Below are 17167 nucleotides of genomic sequence, written 5' to 3'. Positions count from 1 at the left end.
TGTTAGCCAGCATGAGCCATGCAGATGCCTTCTTCTGCCATGGAAAAGTGGGGTCAGATATTTCTACAGCAGGCTTTCAAGAAGGCTTATTTATTGCAAGGCTTGTTTGGTGCAGCTGCCTCACTGTGCAGTTAAGCCCCAGGGTAGTTTTTTTGGTTCACATTGTGCAATCCCAGAGCACATGAGCTTCAAACATTTCAGATGAAAACAAACCAGAAGACACATTCCAGACTCATTGAGTCCATGGTTACAAACTGGAGGAAGTCTAAGATAAAACCCTCCAAACACATGCATAGTGTGGATATTATGTCTTCTGCATCAACTATTTTATTTCATAGACTGTTGACAGATCTTTTTTTTTTTCTTGTGTGGACATAGCCACTGACCTCTCTTCTGATACTAAATGAAGATTTGAAGTGCTTTTTACTCAACTAATTATTGAACAATTTCAACCCTTGTGGAACAGGGTAAGAATTGTCCACAGTGACTTGCCTGAGGTCAATAAAGACAGGAAAACTTCTGGAACTTCAATTTAATAACTGTGCTAAAGAAACAGAAAGGCTTCTTTGTTGTTAGGTGCAGTGTAAAGGTTTGCACAGCTCTCAGACAATGTCCTTTTGCAAGCCTGCCATCCCAGCTGCCCCCATGTGAACTTAATCAGCAGCATCAGAGAGCACTGATACTCTTCAGAGTAATTTCTGGGGAAGCTGTCAGGTGACACACCAGACTTCAGCTGCCGTGGTGTCATGTGGTCACCAGTTTTGAGTTTGGCAGCCAGAGATTGCCTTTAAAAGGGAACTTCAAAGGGTTTGAAATCTTCCCTCTCTGGAACAGAATGATTAACTCACTCCATCAATCTTTGCCCAGGGGCCTGGCAGTGTCACACAGTACTTTATGGCACACAACTTGTGATCTGTGCACAGTGCTCAGTAAAATAAGGTCCATGCTTCCTGAGAGAGAATCTTTGCCCAGGGTCCAGAGAGAGCATCTGACATACCCAGGGCTTTCCATATGGGAAGAAATGATAACATACCTGGTGGTCCAAATACTGGCTGTAGGAGATTATGATATCCCAATGGAAAGTTTTATTAATCTCTTGAGAATACCTACAGCATTTAAAGGCTTTAGGGCTCTGGGTCCAAATGCACTCACAACTTGCAGGAAAGCAGTGGAAAGATTTTGGGTTTTGGTGGCTGAGAGAAATATCCTTTGAATGTGAAGCTGATGGGAAAGGATGTCCTCTAGTCCCACATACTTGATAATTCTTTTTGGTTTGTGCTGTCAGATGCAGCTTCTGAGTATCAAGAAACTTTCAGCAGCTTTGGGAAAGGCTGGCAGGAGGCACAAAGACATGAGGATGAAGAAGAAGCTAGGTGTTGCACCCAAATCAGCCTGTGACTGAACTAGTGTTATTATCTCTTGTATTCTCTGCAGCTCTTCTGAGTGAGGTTGGCTCTGTTGCCATCACAAATTTAGATGAGAATTAGTAGGGTAAAATCTCATTCTCTGGACCCTGTCATTATTTTCTTAGCAACCTTTGACATAAAGGGTTGGTTCAGAGAACAGATGGAAACTCTTATTTGTGTTTGGGAGTCAGCAAAAGAGAATACTGCAGGTCTGTGCCTCTCAGATTACTTTGGTTATTGATAGATTTAGCATACGTGTTTTGGATGGCTAATATTTGTGCTGCCCTAGGAGCCCTCCAGGAGTCCTTTATGGGAGTCCTTTATAGCCCATACAAAGCAGCACAGAATCTTTCATTTTCCTCTTCTTTCCCCCTGCTCCCCTTTTTTAAACATTATTTCCCATTACAGATTCTAAAACTATAAGTGATTGTTTACCTTAAATTCCACTTGGATGCTTTGAAACATTAAATTTCAACTTTTTTTTTACTTGGAGATTTAAAATTGGAAATTACATAATAACTACTCAAGGTAATGACTCAAATGCTTATGACCCCACTGTCTGAATTGTATTAGGCCATTTGTGAAGCATATGAACCGAGAAACACCTTGGTAATTTAAGCCAAATGAGGCATAACATCATCATTTTCTCAAGTAGTTCTTACCCATCTCTGCATTCCGTGAACAAAATGAAAATTCAGGACCCCATGTAGCATAGGAACAGCAAAAAGATCTTGGGTTATATGAGAAAACCTACAGGACTTATATTGTCTCTAAAAATGCAGATGTATAAGTAACACATATTAAACTGATGCAGGTTTTACCTAGGTGGTAGATAAGGTTCTTAAAGGTAGGTTTCACAGATTAGCAGTCTCTGCCAAATTCTCTGAATCTAATTAATGTTAGAATATTCTACCTCAGTTTTGTTCTACTTTTAGGATTTTGATGACTAGTCTTTCCATACTGATAAAAATACTCTATATTGGAGCAGATGATGCACAAGATTCTGTTAACTGATAAAGAGACCATAGTGTAATTTACATGTAATTTAAACTGATTTAATATTGAATTTTTACAGGAAATTTCAAATTATAGTTAGAAAGAGAGTAAGGAATTAGAATATTGCTGTTATTTCCTTTTCTTTTTTCCAAATGGATTGTGAAACTGTTGTTCTAGTTAAACAACATAGTGTCCTCATGACCTGAGATTGGTCAGATGAATAAGCATCTTTCCAGCTCTCATGTCATTGCAGTGTCTGAGCAGCCATCTCATCTGCCTTGGATGCCCACTTCTGCAGTGGGCAGTGCAATTCTGAATTAATAAACTTCAGAGCCAGAATCCTGACCCGAATCTTCTAAGTTACTTTAATATGGAGATCACCAGGTGATTGTCCTGTGTATCAGATTCAGAGGGAAGAGCATAAAGGCTGCATTAGCAAACTTCAGGTCAGGTGTACTAAGGAGAGTGAGATTTTAGTACTGTCTGCTGCATTGTTGAGCCTCAAAATGTTTTAATTTAGTTTGCCAGCTTTTAAGACCACCCTGAACGTGAACATTCTGAAATGGAAGACAGCATGTTTTCTATTTTCCTTGGCTTTTCCTTCAGTCTCTGAGACTTAAGCAAACTTCATAATCTCTGAAAGGTCTTAAGGTCTATAGGAAAACCTCTCCTTCAATAATTACTGCAAACACCAAGACAACCAGTTAAGGCAAAAGTGGCTTGCTTTCTGTCAGGTCACGCTAAGGGAAATGTATCCTAACATAGCAGGGCCATTTATTCACTGGTCAAGCCCAATTCCCAAGGGAAATATCACCTTGGCTTAGCAGTGGGGCAAATGACCACAGGGGTTTGTGTCCTGTGGGCTGCAGCTCCTCTGTCAGTTAGAAAAGTTCTTGAGGTTTTCTCTTCTTGTGCCACAGCTGCGGATGAAAGCATCCAAGTGGGTGAGCACCGGCAGTTCCTATCCCGCTCCATGTGCCAGTTAAACATTGTCCCTGGCAAACGCTACCTCCTCATGGGGAGAGATGGGCAAACTGTGGATTGCAACAACAAGTAAGTGCTCAGGGGTCTCAGGGCAGCAGCAGCGGCTATCATGGACCACAAACCCAGGGGATACTCAGAACACCTCCAGAAAGTAAGGGCAGCGCCAAATTTCTCAGGGAATGATCTGCTGGATTTACTAAAATGCAAAGTGTTCCACTCCATAGGCAAAAGCAGAGCTCTGGGGAAGAGCTGAGCAACCCAAATCCATTGGCTCATGGATCTGTGGTTCCCAGACTTCTCAGGATCAAATCTGGCCCTGGTTCCCCTGGGTTAAAAACTCACAGCTGGAAAAGGACAATGGGGAAAGTTACCAGTCCATCTACTGCAGATGCCTCAAACAGCTCCTGTGTTTGCAGAAGAGACGTGTGGGAGCACAACTAAGAGCAGCTCCCAAGGTTGCTGTTACACCATGCATGCGAGTAGCATATTCTTGTCATTTCTCATTGTCACACTTTAATGAAAAAAAAGGAATTTATCTGAGTGGGAATTTCATATGACCCGATCAAATATTCAGGGAGGAAGGCATCATAAAAGTTTCATTTCCCTGCACAGAACTGGACAAAGGTAATGCCTCTGAAAGCTTCTAGGGAGGAGATCTCCATCAAGGTGTGAGCACCACTTCCTAAAACCTTAAAAAGTCCCATTCCCATCTCTATTACACCACCTAGATCAGTGGCTTGCTTCAAAATAAGCCTTATAGAGACTGGGGTGTCCCAGCAGAGGTTTAAACTCCATCTTCTCCAGTTCAGCCATGAAATACTGGAAGTTACACAGCTTCTCATGGGTATACTCTGTTGGAACTAAACTTCCCCTCACTGTCCCACTGTTGTGCACTGGGGCCTTTTGTGTCATTCTGGAAACTCTAAGAGAAAGTTAGCCCAAGCTTACCTGACACACTCAAAACACAAGTACAGCCAGGTCTGTCCCAGCTTGGCGCTGACACATCCCAGACTTTGTTCAAAGCTCAGTGAGCCTGCTGGTAAAGGCAAGTTTCTTGGCTAGTCTAACTCTTGATTTGAGATGCCTCTCTGAAGGGATGCAGCAGCTCAGGGATTACACTTTCCCATTGCTCCATGTCAGGAATTATGACTAACCTTCTTTACCTGTCCCATTTTCACTCAGGATGCAATACTTACTTGATGCACAAGCCTGGGTGGAGAAAATTCCAGAGGGCAGCGAGTGCCGCAGCACTCTGCGCCGGCAGAGCTGCGCTCACCTGCAGGACTTCCTGAGCACCTCTGACAGCCTGTGCCATGTCTGAACAATGGCCCTGACCCCCCACATCCCTCTGGGACTGCAGCTCACCTTCTGCCAGAATTCTTCCTGCGAAGTCTGTGCATCCCAGTGGCACCTGAAACATGGCAGGGCTGCTTCCATCGCTGTTTCTCTGACTGGGGTGTGAAACATCCTCTTGTGGGTATGTGTGTGGGTAATACAATAAAAATGCAGTTCCTCTACTAGTTACTGTGCTTATTGTACCTGACACTGGGAAACAGAGAGCAGGAGTTTGTGTCTCCTTGAGCTATTCTACAACAGTGCAATTATCCTGCAGAAAGTTAAAAAAAAAACCACATTGTGCATTGCCTGAATAATTTCTGCCTGGGAAAAAAAATAAAAAAAATAAAAAAAAAAAAAAAAAAAAAGACATTTTCATGGGTCAAAAAGAAAACTGGGTGTTCATGGGCTTACCTGTGTTACACTGCTGCTGAAAGAGAAGAGATACCAACTCATGCTTCAACACATCAGCTGGTTTCTGGCTGTAATTGTGAGTCCTGCTGACCCCATGCCTGGATTCCATACACTTCTAAAGCTGGAACTAGGAGTGGTACACTGACCATGCCCTGTGCTGGACTCATGAGCCTTCCACAGGCTTGTTGGGCTGGTAGGTCACTGAGGGCACAGAGTGCTTTTAATTGCACCCTCTAGCCACATGTTTTTCAAGCTATTCTTTTTCTTGAGTTTAACTCAAAACTGCTCTTTTCTTGGGATAAGAAAAGGTCTGTCGAAAATGTTTCGGTAACACTAATAAGCAGATGACTTTCAAGCGCAGGTTTTGCTTCTTTAGCTTGCCAGCAAAAAGGCATTTGTCAGTCATGTCTGAAGCAGAGAAGAACTGTGTAGGTCACCATCCTCAGCTGCTCGTACCACTATCTGTGCCAGCAAACATTTGCCACCTGGACTGCTTGTGCTACACTGCAGTAAAAATAAGAAAGGCCTGTGTCAATGGTATGATAATTAGTAGGTCATGCTGAGCTGGTTAATTTGGAGTCAAATGACCTACTGATAGAAAGAGCAACAGTGATGTCATGTGGCCAAGACATTACACTCCAGCAGCACCTACCAAAACAGCTCCATCACCAGAAATTTCAGATTCCCAGAAGAGAGTTCATTGCTTTGTGCCTGAACTGACAACTGAACAGCTGCAAACTCAAACTTAGCATCAGCAGGACCTGGATATCAGCAACATCTTCCTCTCAGCTGCCAAGTGTTGCATGGATGGAGGGTAGGGAAGGCTTATTTCAGGAAAACATCAATGTCTGCTTCATGACATATGTAAAGGAAGATAAGAAACCTACTGAAGGTGTAAGACAGACACTTAAATTGACAGAGGACCTTGAGGTTTGCCCCAGCTTTCACATTTATGAAACGTGATTTTAATGCCTGGTCACACATTCTCTTTATTACACAGCTTATATAAATGTCAGTGATATGGCAAAATACAGCTGAGGTCAGTAAAGCAAGTACTAATTTCTATGAATATAAGATGAAGAATAGGTTGTTGCACTGACATACCCATTATCCAGTAATTCTGCTAATATTTATAAAAGAATACCTCTAAGGTTAAGAGCCAAATTCTTCCTTTCCACTCCCCAAGGCTTGAGTTAAATAATGTCTGACCCTTCTGCTGTGTGGAGTATATCAACAGCTCAGAGGTTCTTGCCTGGCAAACAAATCACCAAATAATTGCAACACTCAAGAATCTGTAAACTGTGGTCAAAGCATCATTAAAATTATATATTAGAGCTAACATACATTTTACATATTTTCTTCCATTTTACTTGCAGGTGAGTCTAAGCTGGAACTTCTAAGTGTCTGAACTTTGCAAATGCAGTCTCAATTTGGGAGCTGTGCGTGACTAATAAAGTTATTTTGGGGGCAGAGGACCCAAACATGCTTCTACTTTAACTCTGCCAATTTGCTTCCTAGGAAAACCTTTCAGTATCTCTGGCCTAGGAGCTGGCATAGAACAGTCTCTACCCCCCAGTACGTTTCTGCCCCAAACTTCCAAACATATTCATAGGGAGAGGGAAGACAATGGTGGAGTTATTCTGTGCTGCCACAGCTGTTAATGTTTGCAGGTAACGCAGTGGCAGACCTGCTGGAGACTCAGCCAGCACCATGGAGGCCCTCTGGAGAGCTTTGGAAGCATTCCTTTCTCCTTCAGCTGCCACAACCTGCAAAGGAACAGAAATGGAAATAGCGTGGAAATATTGCCCACAGTGGTGAAAATCCAGCTTTATAATGAAGAGAAAACAAACTCTTCATGGATTCCTGGAACCATAGGACAAGAGGAAATGGCCTTCAAGTTGCCCCAGAGGAGGTTCCCATTAGTTATTAGGAAAAAAATTAGGTTGGCAAGCATTGGAAGAGGATGCCCAGGGAAGTGGTGAAGTCACTAACCCTGGGGTCATTTAAAGGGTACATAGATGTGGTGCTTAGGGACATGGTTTAGTGGTGGACTTAGCAGTGTTGGGTTTAAGGGTTGGATTTGCTGATCTGAGAGGTCTTGTCCATCCTAAACAATTCTGTGGCGCTATGACACGGATATGAAAGCCTGGAGGTGGACAGTCATGGGTCTCACCTTAGCTTTTTTCTCTTGAGCAGCCTCTGCTTCAGCTGCCATTGCCCTCTGCATGGCCATGGGGATCCGGATGTCTTTGATCTCCACACGAGCCACTGTGACTCCCCACTGCTCCGTGGCACTGCCGAGGGTAGCCTTGGGGACAAACAACACACCAGGAAAGCACAGTGCTGGCAGAGGGAAAGCCACGTGGAGTACCCTGCTTGGACAGAAGGACAGGGCAAGCCTGCCCAGCTGAAAGAGGGATGCTCCAGGGGCACCAGCACCCAGCACGAGGTGTGCACAGTGGGTACCACTCCTGCTGGTCAACACCAGGGTAGCCTTTGTGGCTTCTCTCCTGCCTCCTCAGTTACACCCCCCATCCTTTCCTTAGGTGGCAGTTACTGAGCTTCTCCCTTTTACAAAGAAATGCTACAGAAAATTCCTTAAGCAGCACAGCACAGTAAAAGTACTCTAAGGGTGAGACACCAGCCAGCCCTGCAGCACGGGCAAACCCATCTGTGCTCCGGCTCCTGGGCACTCCTGCAATCCACAGCACCACCATGACCCTGTCTCTGCGTGGCCACTCTCCTGCTACAGAGGGTACAGTCTCTCTTTGGTCTGACTACGCCTTGTCTCTGACTGAAATTAGTAAATTGGGTATTGGATTTTTCCTCTGCTCTCTCCCTGGCTGCCAAATCAAAAAAAAGAAACTAGAGGCATTTAAAGCATACAGCGACTCAATTTTGTGCTCTCAGTTGTAATGACAGGAGATACAATTCTTGCCTCAATCAAGGGTCTGCTCCATACAGAGCTTCCCCTGAGCAGATCTCTTTCTCCATGTTTGCAGCTGCCTCTGTGCAAGGCCTAAGCTGATTTTTTAAAATCACTGGATAATTTCAGAATTTTAATTGCTTTTTGATAGAGATAACTCTGCTACAAGAGGTGGGGGAATACCTTTAGAATAACTCTTCCTGACTCTAAGCAATGAGATGTATAACTGAAAAAAAAAAAAAACCCATAAAGGGATATTTTGTTTTCCTTGTTGAAGAAAAAGAGAGATTATTTCTAATTTGCTACTCCCCAGAAGACATCTCCATGCTTATGAATTTTGAGTGCCAGATTTACCTGGATACTGTGTGCAATCTCCTCACGACCTGCCAGCAGCTGAGCCAAGCTCTGTGTACCCAGAACGTTTCTCAGGGCTGTCTGTGCCAGAAGCAAGGTGGCAGAGTGGACATCAGTGACGTTGGCAATGGCACTGACAGCGCTGTGGATCCTGTAGTGCACCACCCCATCCACCTGGGCAGTAACAGCATCCCTGGTGAGAATCTGCATTTGAGAAATGCACACAGTCACAGAAAGATCCAACAACACATCCTTTCCCTAGAAAGGGAATTTTATATTTTTTTTAACCCTTAGTGAGTAAAAGGCATTGATAATTCAAACAAACTAAGAATTTCTCTTGTTTTATTTGTCATTCCCCCAAGAAATTAAAGAAATTACTTCAAGAGAGCTGTCCAGCATCAACAAAGTTTAAACTGGGGAAAATGCTTTACATACCCTCTAAATAACTGCTTCAATTGTAAGTGAATTTCATAATTTGAATTAATTTCTTTTGCAATAGTAAAAGATGGCTATCCTCTTCCTTTCTTGTAGAAAGGTCCATTGATGAGCTTATACATTTCATGCAGCTTGGAAGATCTGTGCTACTTCCCCTGAACAATGTGTTTGTAAGAAACACCAGCAAATTAAAACAAAAATAAAAAGTGCATAGAATTGTGAGAAGAAACTGAAAGAAATATTTAAGCATTCATAGAAGAGTTGTCATTTTTACCAGACAAGCTTCTTGTGCCTCAGAAAGCAGCTGGCCTCAGTGGAGAACTGGTGATGCTCCACTATCACTTCCCTCCTCAGCATCTTTTGCCTGCAAGGGGATGCTCCACAAAAACCCTGCCAAATGCTGAGGAAGCCTGGCCAATAGCTGCTAAGCCTTATACAATACAAGTTCTGCAACCATCTTCCTTCCAGCCTCACATTTTGGGGGAGCCATTTTTCATTTCACACCACACACCCCTGCACTCTGTACTCCGAGAAAAGGCTCTTTCTGTTTACAAAAAGATAACAGTCCAAAAAACATCTCCTGGGGAACACAGTAGGAAATTCTGGGGGCCCAAAGGGTCTTGGAGCTGCCTCTTCTCCCTCTGGTCTTTGTTTAATGACAGGGACAGCAGTGTCAACTCCATAAGCAGAAGAATTTTTCTGCCATGGGGCTGAAGCCACACAGGACCAAAACTTGATCAGAACAGGATTGCTCAACAACTTATCCTTCAGATTAAATTTTTCAGTCAAAATTTGCCAGCAAAATGCCTTAAGATATATCCTGCTTGGAGGTATCTTGCTTCCTCCATCCATCCCTGCTTGGACCTGAGTTTTGTGGAAGGTTGGCTGATAACTCCTGTTAATTTAATGGGATTTGTTAGCCATGGTTAATTTGTCTTTCCAGACATATTTAGAAGGCTCTTTTGAATAGTGAGCTACATGGCAGATCCAATTTTATTAGGACATGAATTTGCAACTGGGAATTTTGTAGCCCACTCCTCTCTTGTCCTCCCTGTCTCACATTCACACTTGCAACTCCTTTCCCTTATTTTTGAAATCACAGTTCTGAACACCAGCTTGACCTGCAATGATGCATCTGCAGATTTTCATTAGGAGAATGGTTTGGGTTGGAAGGGACCTTAAAATATTACTCACTTCCAACCTGCCTTCCCTTGGCACAGACCCCTTCCCCTAGACCAAATTATTCAGAGCCCCCTCCAACCTGGTCTTGAACACTCCCAGGGATGGGGTACCCATAACTTCTTTGAGCAAGAAGTTGTGTTGTAAGCAGCTTGAAATGCAGAAGATACAGCAGAAAAGCTAAGTTCCATATGGTAGCTAAACTCCATACAGTAGCTCAGTGTAGCAAAATTACAAAATGTGCATTACTTTTGAATGTGCTACGAATCTGCTGCATCTTTCATTCCTGTCTTAGATGGCCCCTAGAGAAGTTACCTCTTGTGGAGGAATCTTACAGGTAACCGTCCTCAGATCAACCTTGATAAATGTATCTGTACATGGAAGTACAAGGATCATCCCTGAAAAATAAAAATTATTAGATGACACACCTCTGCAAGTAAAGTCCAGATCCAGGTATCCTAGAGAAAATAAAGAGATGGAAATACCCACAGGATTTGGAATAACACCCTGCTTATCACTGCTGCTGTGCTTTCTGCTTACAAGACATGACAATAGTGATGCTTTGCATTTTCAAATAACAGAGGGAAGTGCAGATATCTGCAAATAATGTGAACTCATTAGAGCTTAACTACCTAGGACTCTTGTCTGGAAATGGGCAGCTTAAAGCTCTTGTTTGAAGTCTGCCATGAGACTTTTGGCAAAAATTCCTTCCATGCCTTAAATTTTCCCTTTTTAGATCCCAAGCCATGTATGGTTCAGTATGTCTCCTCAGGAAAGACATCACCCAGGTGATTCCTGTACCACATGAGGAACATTTTCCCAAGATGTGACAAATCCTGTGAAGGAGTTTCCACTCTCCTTCACTGGACAGGGAGACTGGACAAAACTTCCAATCTGCTACTGTAACCTCAGCACCTTGCTTTGGCACCCAGAGCCACACAGAAGAGCCCATACCAGGCCTAGCTGCTCTTTGGACCACATGACTACCATTCAAGAGGAAGGACAGTACCTGAAAAGGACTTTTCCCTGTTATTTCAACTTCCAGTTGTCCCTTTTCATTGCCCAGAGGTGGTGACTGCACCAATGCAAACTCCTCACGTAGCTGGGTTTGGTTTGTGATTTGTAAGCTGGTCCTAGGGAACAGCCTTGGGGTAGCTGCTGAGTGTCCCTGCCCTGACACATTTACCATTTTCAGGGCAGAGGACAGCTAAGGAGCTGGCAGCAACAAGCTGTGTGTTGGAAGTGAGGTGCAGGGAAAGAGTCCACAGTTACCCAAAAAAGTGTTCAGCTCTACTCATGGCAGAGCTGAGCACTGCATTTAAACCTCCCTGCAGTCCCCTGGCACTGTGTGCAGCATGAACTCATCTTTCTGTTGTCCACATTGCTCAGCAGCCAAGTCACACCAGGTATCGAGGTACTCAAACCTCTGTGCTATAATAGGAGGGTGGCTGTATCTTCTCTTGAGAAAAATAAACAGTCTGCAGGTAAAGGAACTGCAGCAGAGAGGAGCTTCTCATTCCCCTCTGTGCTATGAAGAAGGGTTCCGTGGAACCTCGCAATTCTCTGTGTGGTCTGAGTGCCTTGTAATAACATAAACAAACCCAGAGGACTTTAACAGAGAAAAACTGCATGCATTCACCTGGTCCCTTTGCTTTCTTAGACAGAATACGTCCCAGACGAAACACAACAGCACGCTCATATTCTCTGACAACCTAGGAAAATATTTTACATTTAGAATTTTACAACTAATTGTATTTTCACTCCCCGGTCCTTAAATCTTTGGCACCCATATTAAATGTGAAGAAAGTACAAATAATATAGGAAGTAACAAAGCTGCAAATCACTTTCTTCACGTCTTCTACTTGACTCATGATTTGCTGGAAACACTCAGCCCCTGCCCATGGAAACAGGTTACAAAACACATCACATATGAAAGAATTAACAGTGATCTAAAAAGGACACCCCAGAGCTCTCTCGACATCAGCAGCACACTCAGAGGAGTTGTAGGCAAAGGGACGCTCACCTCAGGTAATCTAAACCACTTCACTTAGTGTATCATGACTACTCTGAACTCCTGAACTATCCTGAACTCTTCTTTCACTGTTTTGGTGCCTTTGGGACTTAGCAATCAATTCTTGGCATCCCACTGATGTTTAACTGGAAGTTTAACTGATGATGAATGTTGAGACTGGAAGAAATTAAGTGAGGAAGTTGTGGCAACACAGAACCTTTGTGAAAGAGCCTGTGTGGATCTCATTTCCAGAGCACATCTTTGCTACAAACCTGTATGATTCCCAAAATGTGAATGTGAGGTGCCTTGTCTTAACTAAATCAGTAAAAAAGTAACAACAATGGTAATAAAGCACTCCTAATGTGCCTCAAATCCTGAGAGCTTACCTTGATACATGCCCAGATGGAAATAGGAAAGGTAATAAGCACCAGGAGGAATGAAAGTGAAACCAGGATCCAGCCGCAGACACCAATTCCTTCCCGCCTGTCAGCTGCAAAAAATATAAGGAAGAAGAGCAATTAATGCAAAATTTGAGAAGTCCTCCCAGGGATGAACATCTAGCCCAGGGCAATCATATGGGACCACAAAGTCTACAGAAACTCACTCCCTCTTCCTGCCTCCCATCACCTAACCAAACATTCAGCTTTATGGCCCGTCAGCACAGAAAATTAAAAAAGGCTCAGAAAATACATTTTTGCAACAGGAAAAAAGAGGAAAATGAAAGATAGTGGCTGTGGAGGAAAAATAAATGAATGGGTGAAACCATGAGTATGAAACTGTTGGGTGGGGCAAAGGGTTTAGTTTGTGTGAAACAGGAAACAAGGTAAATGAGGGGGTCTTGCTTTCTTTAGATGGACATTTTTAGGAATATTAATGGACCAGTACATCCACTGGACTGTTCAGCAGAACTTCAGAATTAGTGCTTGTCAAAATACATGCCCATGCATTTTAAGCAGTTGTCTCAGTGCATTCAGCTCATCTCGTCCCAAAATTTTGTTCTAATGAAATAAAACTAATATAAAACTAATTTCATTATTTTAGTGCCTGAAGGGAAGGCAGTAGCAAAGTAAGTTATTTCAAAGGTGTAGGGCAGGACTGGAAATTTCTGATACCAAATAAAACTCACGTGCAGACAGAAATTAGAAACAGGAAACAATTCAATTTATACTTTTTAAGGAAAAAACCAGCTTGTCAGGACTCTGAAACAGCACTAGGCTCCCTGATCTGTAAGGCAGGAGCTGGCATTCCAGCAGAGCAGGACTGACAGGTTTGTCAGAACACTCCCAGCAGCCCCAGGGAAGGAGGACACACAGCACAGCCCTCCTGAAGCCCCTGCCCCTCCTGGGTCCCTGCGCATGGCCGGGCTGTGCCTGCTGCGCTGGCGGCTGCACACCTGTGACAGGTGACAGGTGACATCCAGCCCTTGGCTTTGCCCATTCTGCTTGTGAGGCCCCTGATGCAGATTGCATCACTCACATGTGAGTATTTCCATGCAGAAGGACCCGGGTTCAGTTCTCCTTGAGAGCTGGGCACAGAGCTGGTGCCCCCGGAGCCCAGCTTTCCTCCTCACCCTCCCCAAAAACCCAGCAATTTTAAATCCCTGGTTGTTTTATGAGGCATCATCAGGCACTTTGCAATCAGTGGCAAAATTGATTTGAGGAGCTTCCCTAAGCAAATTACTGTGCAAAGCTTAAGGCCATCTGTATAAAAACAGATTATTAGGATTTAGTGTGAAAATCCTTAAGCCTTTTACTGTTATCTGTTCTCCACACAGTGGACTTCACATTACACTAGTGGTGTGGCAGGCTACAACAGGTACACAAAGTACCAGCAGTGAGGAGTCTTAATCAGTGGAAAGAGATCAAGAAAAGTCACAGAATTTGTATCATTCATAATTCTTATTCTGAAATATGAGCAAATTAATCATGAAGGAATGTTTTCTTCAGTAGAACTCAACGTTTTTACTCTCTCTTAATTTCACATAAATGACCAGCTTACAGAAAATATCTGAAAATCTTTTGCTCCAGTGACAAATTTGGTTATGAATAATCTCCTCAAAAGCAATTTTGGGTTGTAGCATCATCTACCATCATCCACCTGAGCCCACTGTGAAGATGCCTGATGAGAATAACACAATCCACAGACAAGGGAATAGATGGGAAAAAATGCCAGCACTCAGCAGACTGATACTCAAGCAGCTGAGAAGAGTTAGGGGTCAAGATATCACCCCTAACCACCATGGGCAAAAAGCATGCATCCAAAACTTGACAAATTACAATTGAATCCTTCTCCACAAGAACTGTCCTAGAGATCCTAATCCCAGCTAATAATGTAGGTTACAATTAGAAAAGGAGAACAGGAAAATATGTCTTTGAATGAAACTCCTAGCTCCCCCAAACGACCACAGGTCTTCTCTGAATACCCCAAAGTTCAAATCATTTAACCACACAACAAATTAAAGACTCTAGAAAATAAAACACAATCCCATGTACCACTGACTTGGGTTTGTCATTCCTGTATATGGATTATAATAGTCATAACCACCAAAAACCTCACTTGACTCTTTAGTTCAGAGCGAATCAGGAGCTGCAAATGCACCACAAAATGTGAGAGCTCATCACTGAGCAGTTGTGGAAAAACTCCAGGGTGATGGAATAAGATTCACCTCATTTTTTCCTAATTATTCATAAGAGTACATCACAAACAGACATAGTAAACAAACTCATTATATGGGTTTAGCACTTAGAAAGGAGATTAAAAACTCAGGGTGGGCAAAAATCTCCCAGGCCTCCTGCAGCAACAAAAAGATGGAGCAGATTCAGCCTCTTTTAACCACCATGATTAACCATAACTACTTTAACCTTTCTGCTTTCTCCTTAGGGCTGAAAAATTCTTCTGTCTTCCCTACCTAGATCCTATTTTCCTCTCTCCACTCCATCTCTCCATACAGAAGTGTATCAATAGCTGAATCAGTCTTTTTCATGCATGGGGTCATGCTGGCAGAAGGCAGCTGCTGATGCATCCTGGCAGGGCAGCATGAAGCAACTTGCTCTGTCACTTACAGTGGCAGATTCTGAGTTTTCATCTACAGTCTGTGTCAGACATCAAACATAAAACAAATGTACTTTTTTTGTTTGGTTAGTTCTGCTCCTTTTTAATATTATTGAGAAAAAACCCACTCACAGACACAAAACAAGGCTTACCAATTAGATGTTCTGTGTTCATTTTCTTGGGTCTCTCTGTCTGGGGATCCATCCCCTTAGAGGGAAGCTCTGACCCCCTCACAGATGAGACAGCAGCAAACCTTGAAACTGCAGGGCTCATGCAAGATGCTGAAGAGGGAGGCAGGATGAGAGAAGGAGAAATCCCCTGTACTGGAGTCTCCCGGGAGTTAGTTACCCTGGTGAGGAGAGGATGTTCCCAAACACCAAGTCTTGTGTCTCTGATGTAGCTGATGGTATTCTGTGGCTGTCCTCTGTCTGGGGGGCACTTGGCCCAGCTGTCTTAGGCCCCACAAAATACAAGCTGGAAATAATTTCTATGAATCCGTCACCAGAGATTAAAACACCCACGAAAAAGCCAGGAAGATAAAGCGAGTCCTGTGAGCAGCAGCTGTAAGAAAATGAGGCTCAGGGGAGATCTCAACCCTCTCTACACCTGCCTGAAAGGATGTTGTAGCAAAGTGAGGATTGGTCTCTTCCATCAAGAAACAAGCAACAGTATAAGAAAAAAAGGCCTCAGGGTGTGACAGGGGAAGCTTAGATTAAATATGAGAAAAAACTTACTTCACCAAAAGAGTTGCCAAACACTGGAACAGGCTACCCAGAAAAGTGGTAGAGTCCCCTCCCTGGTGGCATTTAAAGCACATGTAGCTGTGGCACTTTAGGATGCGGTTTAGCAGTGGGCTTGGCAGTGCTGGGTTAATGGTTGAACTCAATCCTAAGCGGTCTTTTCCAACCTATGATGCTAGAAAGGCAGAAGGAAGAGATTGCGTGTGCTCCTCTGCTGTTTTGGGGCTCAGCTGTTGTTCAGGTTTCAAACACCAGCATAAGGAATAAGCAAAACCTCAGGTGAGGTCTTCAAACTGTGTAGAATAGGTCACCGCGCCCTTCTTCACACTGTCCATCGGTACAGTTGATCTGGATAACATCAAAACCATGGCAGAAGCATTTCTGTTCCCAAGCCTTAAAAATTGTCCCCCAAGTAAGAGTATTTTTCACAAAATATTTTGACAATAAAACTAAGCACAGCATTTCAGACTAAGCCATTTCTGAAGGCAGTAGCAGCAGAGGGCAACCCTCTCAAAGAACAAGGCTGTTGCTTGTTATTTTAATAAAATATGAGAGGGTTTTTTAAATATGTAATTTATGAGTTTGATATATAGCTGCATTAATTACAGGGCTGGTTTTTGTGGGTATCTGTTATCTAGAATATCTGTGAAGATCTGGCTCCAGCTTCATTTCACCCAAGACCTCCTTCCTGCCAGTAATCACCTTGGCCCCAGACAGGTCATTGAAAGCTGATTGTTCCCCAGAGAATCCTTCTTCAGTCTCACAGAGAGGAAACTACACCCCTGAACTGACATTTTAAATCCCACTGAAAGCCATAAGCACAGCCTGAAAAGTCGGGATTGACATGCTTATTGCAATATGCTCCCAAAAATGTGACAATATTCATTTTAGGCCATTTGTAGCATTTTCATCATTATTTGACTTCTCAACACTGAGCTGTATGATTACATCTCTTCAGGAGAGATGCTTACTAGCAGGGTAGCATTTGTGAACAGTAACAAGAGAAATGTGGTTTAATTGTTTCAGAACCAAAAACATAATACAGAAAACTATCCCAACAGGTTTTTTTTTTAAATTTTAGAGCAAAACTAAAGTTATTGAAAATAGCTTAATTCTGAACCATTCGAATGCCACAATTTAAACAGCTGTAACAGACATAATTGCTCCCTGTTTATTGACAACTCCCTGAGGTGACTGTAAATATAGGTAAGTAAAGCAGATGGTGTTTTGTGTTTGTGTTCAGGAACATCACAATATTAGGGTTTTTTTCATTTTAACGTAAGCTGCCCTTTTTTCCTCTTTTCAAAATTTTGAAATCAAAGCCAGGGCAATCTAA

The 17167-nt window shown here is 43.0% G+C and overlaps 2 protein-coding genes across 2 annotated transcripts in view; one reads left to right on the top strand and one right to left on the bottom strand.

The window, feature by feature from the left end:
• Positions 1–4862, top strand: part of LOC311166310 (complement C4-A-like) — a 40873-nt gene extending 36011 nt beyond the window's left edge. Inside the window, exons 40-41 of the mRNA XM_084226209.1 lie at positions 3323–3455; positions 4569–4862. Of these exons, the coding sequence (XP_084082335.1) occupies positions 3323–3455; positions 4569–4707 (272 nt within the window). The 3' untranslated portion in view covers positions 4708–4862. The remainder of the gene's footprint in view (positions 1–3322; positions 3456–4568) is intronic.
• A 1838-nt stretch (positions 4863–6700) lies between these two features.
• Positions 6701–15295, bottom strand: STOML3 (stomatin like 3; the record flags this gene model as incomplete). The annotated part of the gene is made up of 7 exons (XM_084226397.1): positions 6701–6901; positions 7309–7443; positions 8416–8619; positions 10345–10427; positions 11669–11741; positions 12427–12530; positions 15244–15295. The coding sequence occupies 7 exons, from the start codon at positions 15293–15295 to the stop codon at positions 6701–6703; spliced, it is 852 nt and encodes a 283-aa protein (XP_084082523.1).
• Positions 15296–17167: the final 1872 nt, after the last annotated feature.

The sequence above is a fragment of the Fringilla coelebs genome (assembly GCF_963513975.1).
Source record: "Fringilla coelebs genome assembly, chromosome: 2".
Taxonomy (NCBI): domain Eukaryota; kingdom Metazoa; phylum Chordata; class Aves; order Passeriformes; family Fringillidae; genus Fringilla; species Fringilla coelebs.
The sequence above is the reverse complement of the archived record's forward strand: the minus strand, read 5'-3'. Positions and strand labels throughout refer to the sequence as shown.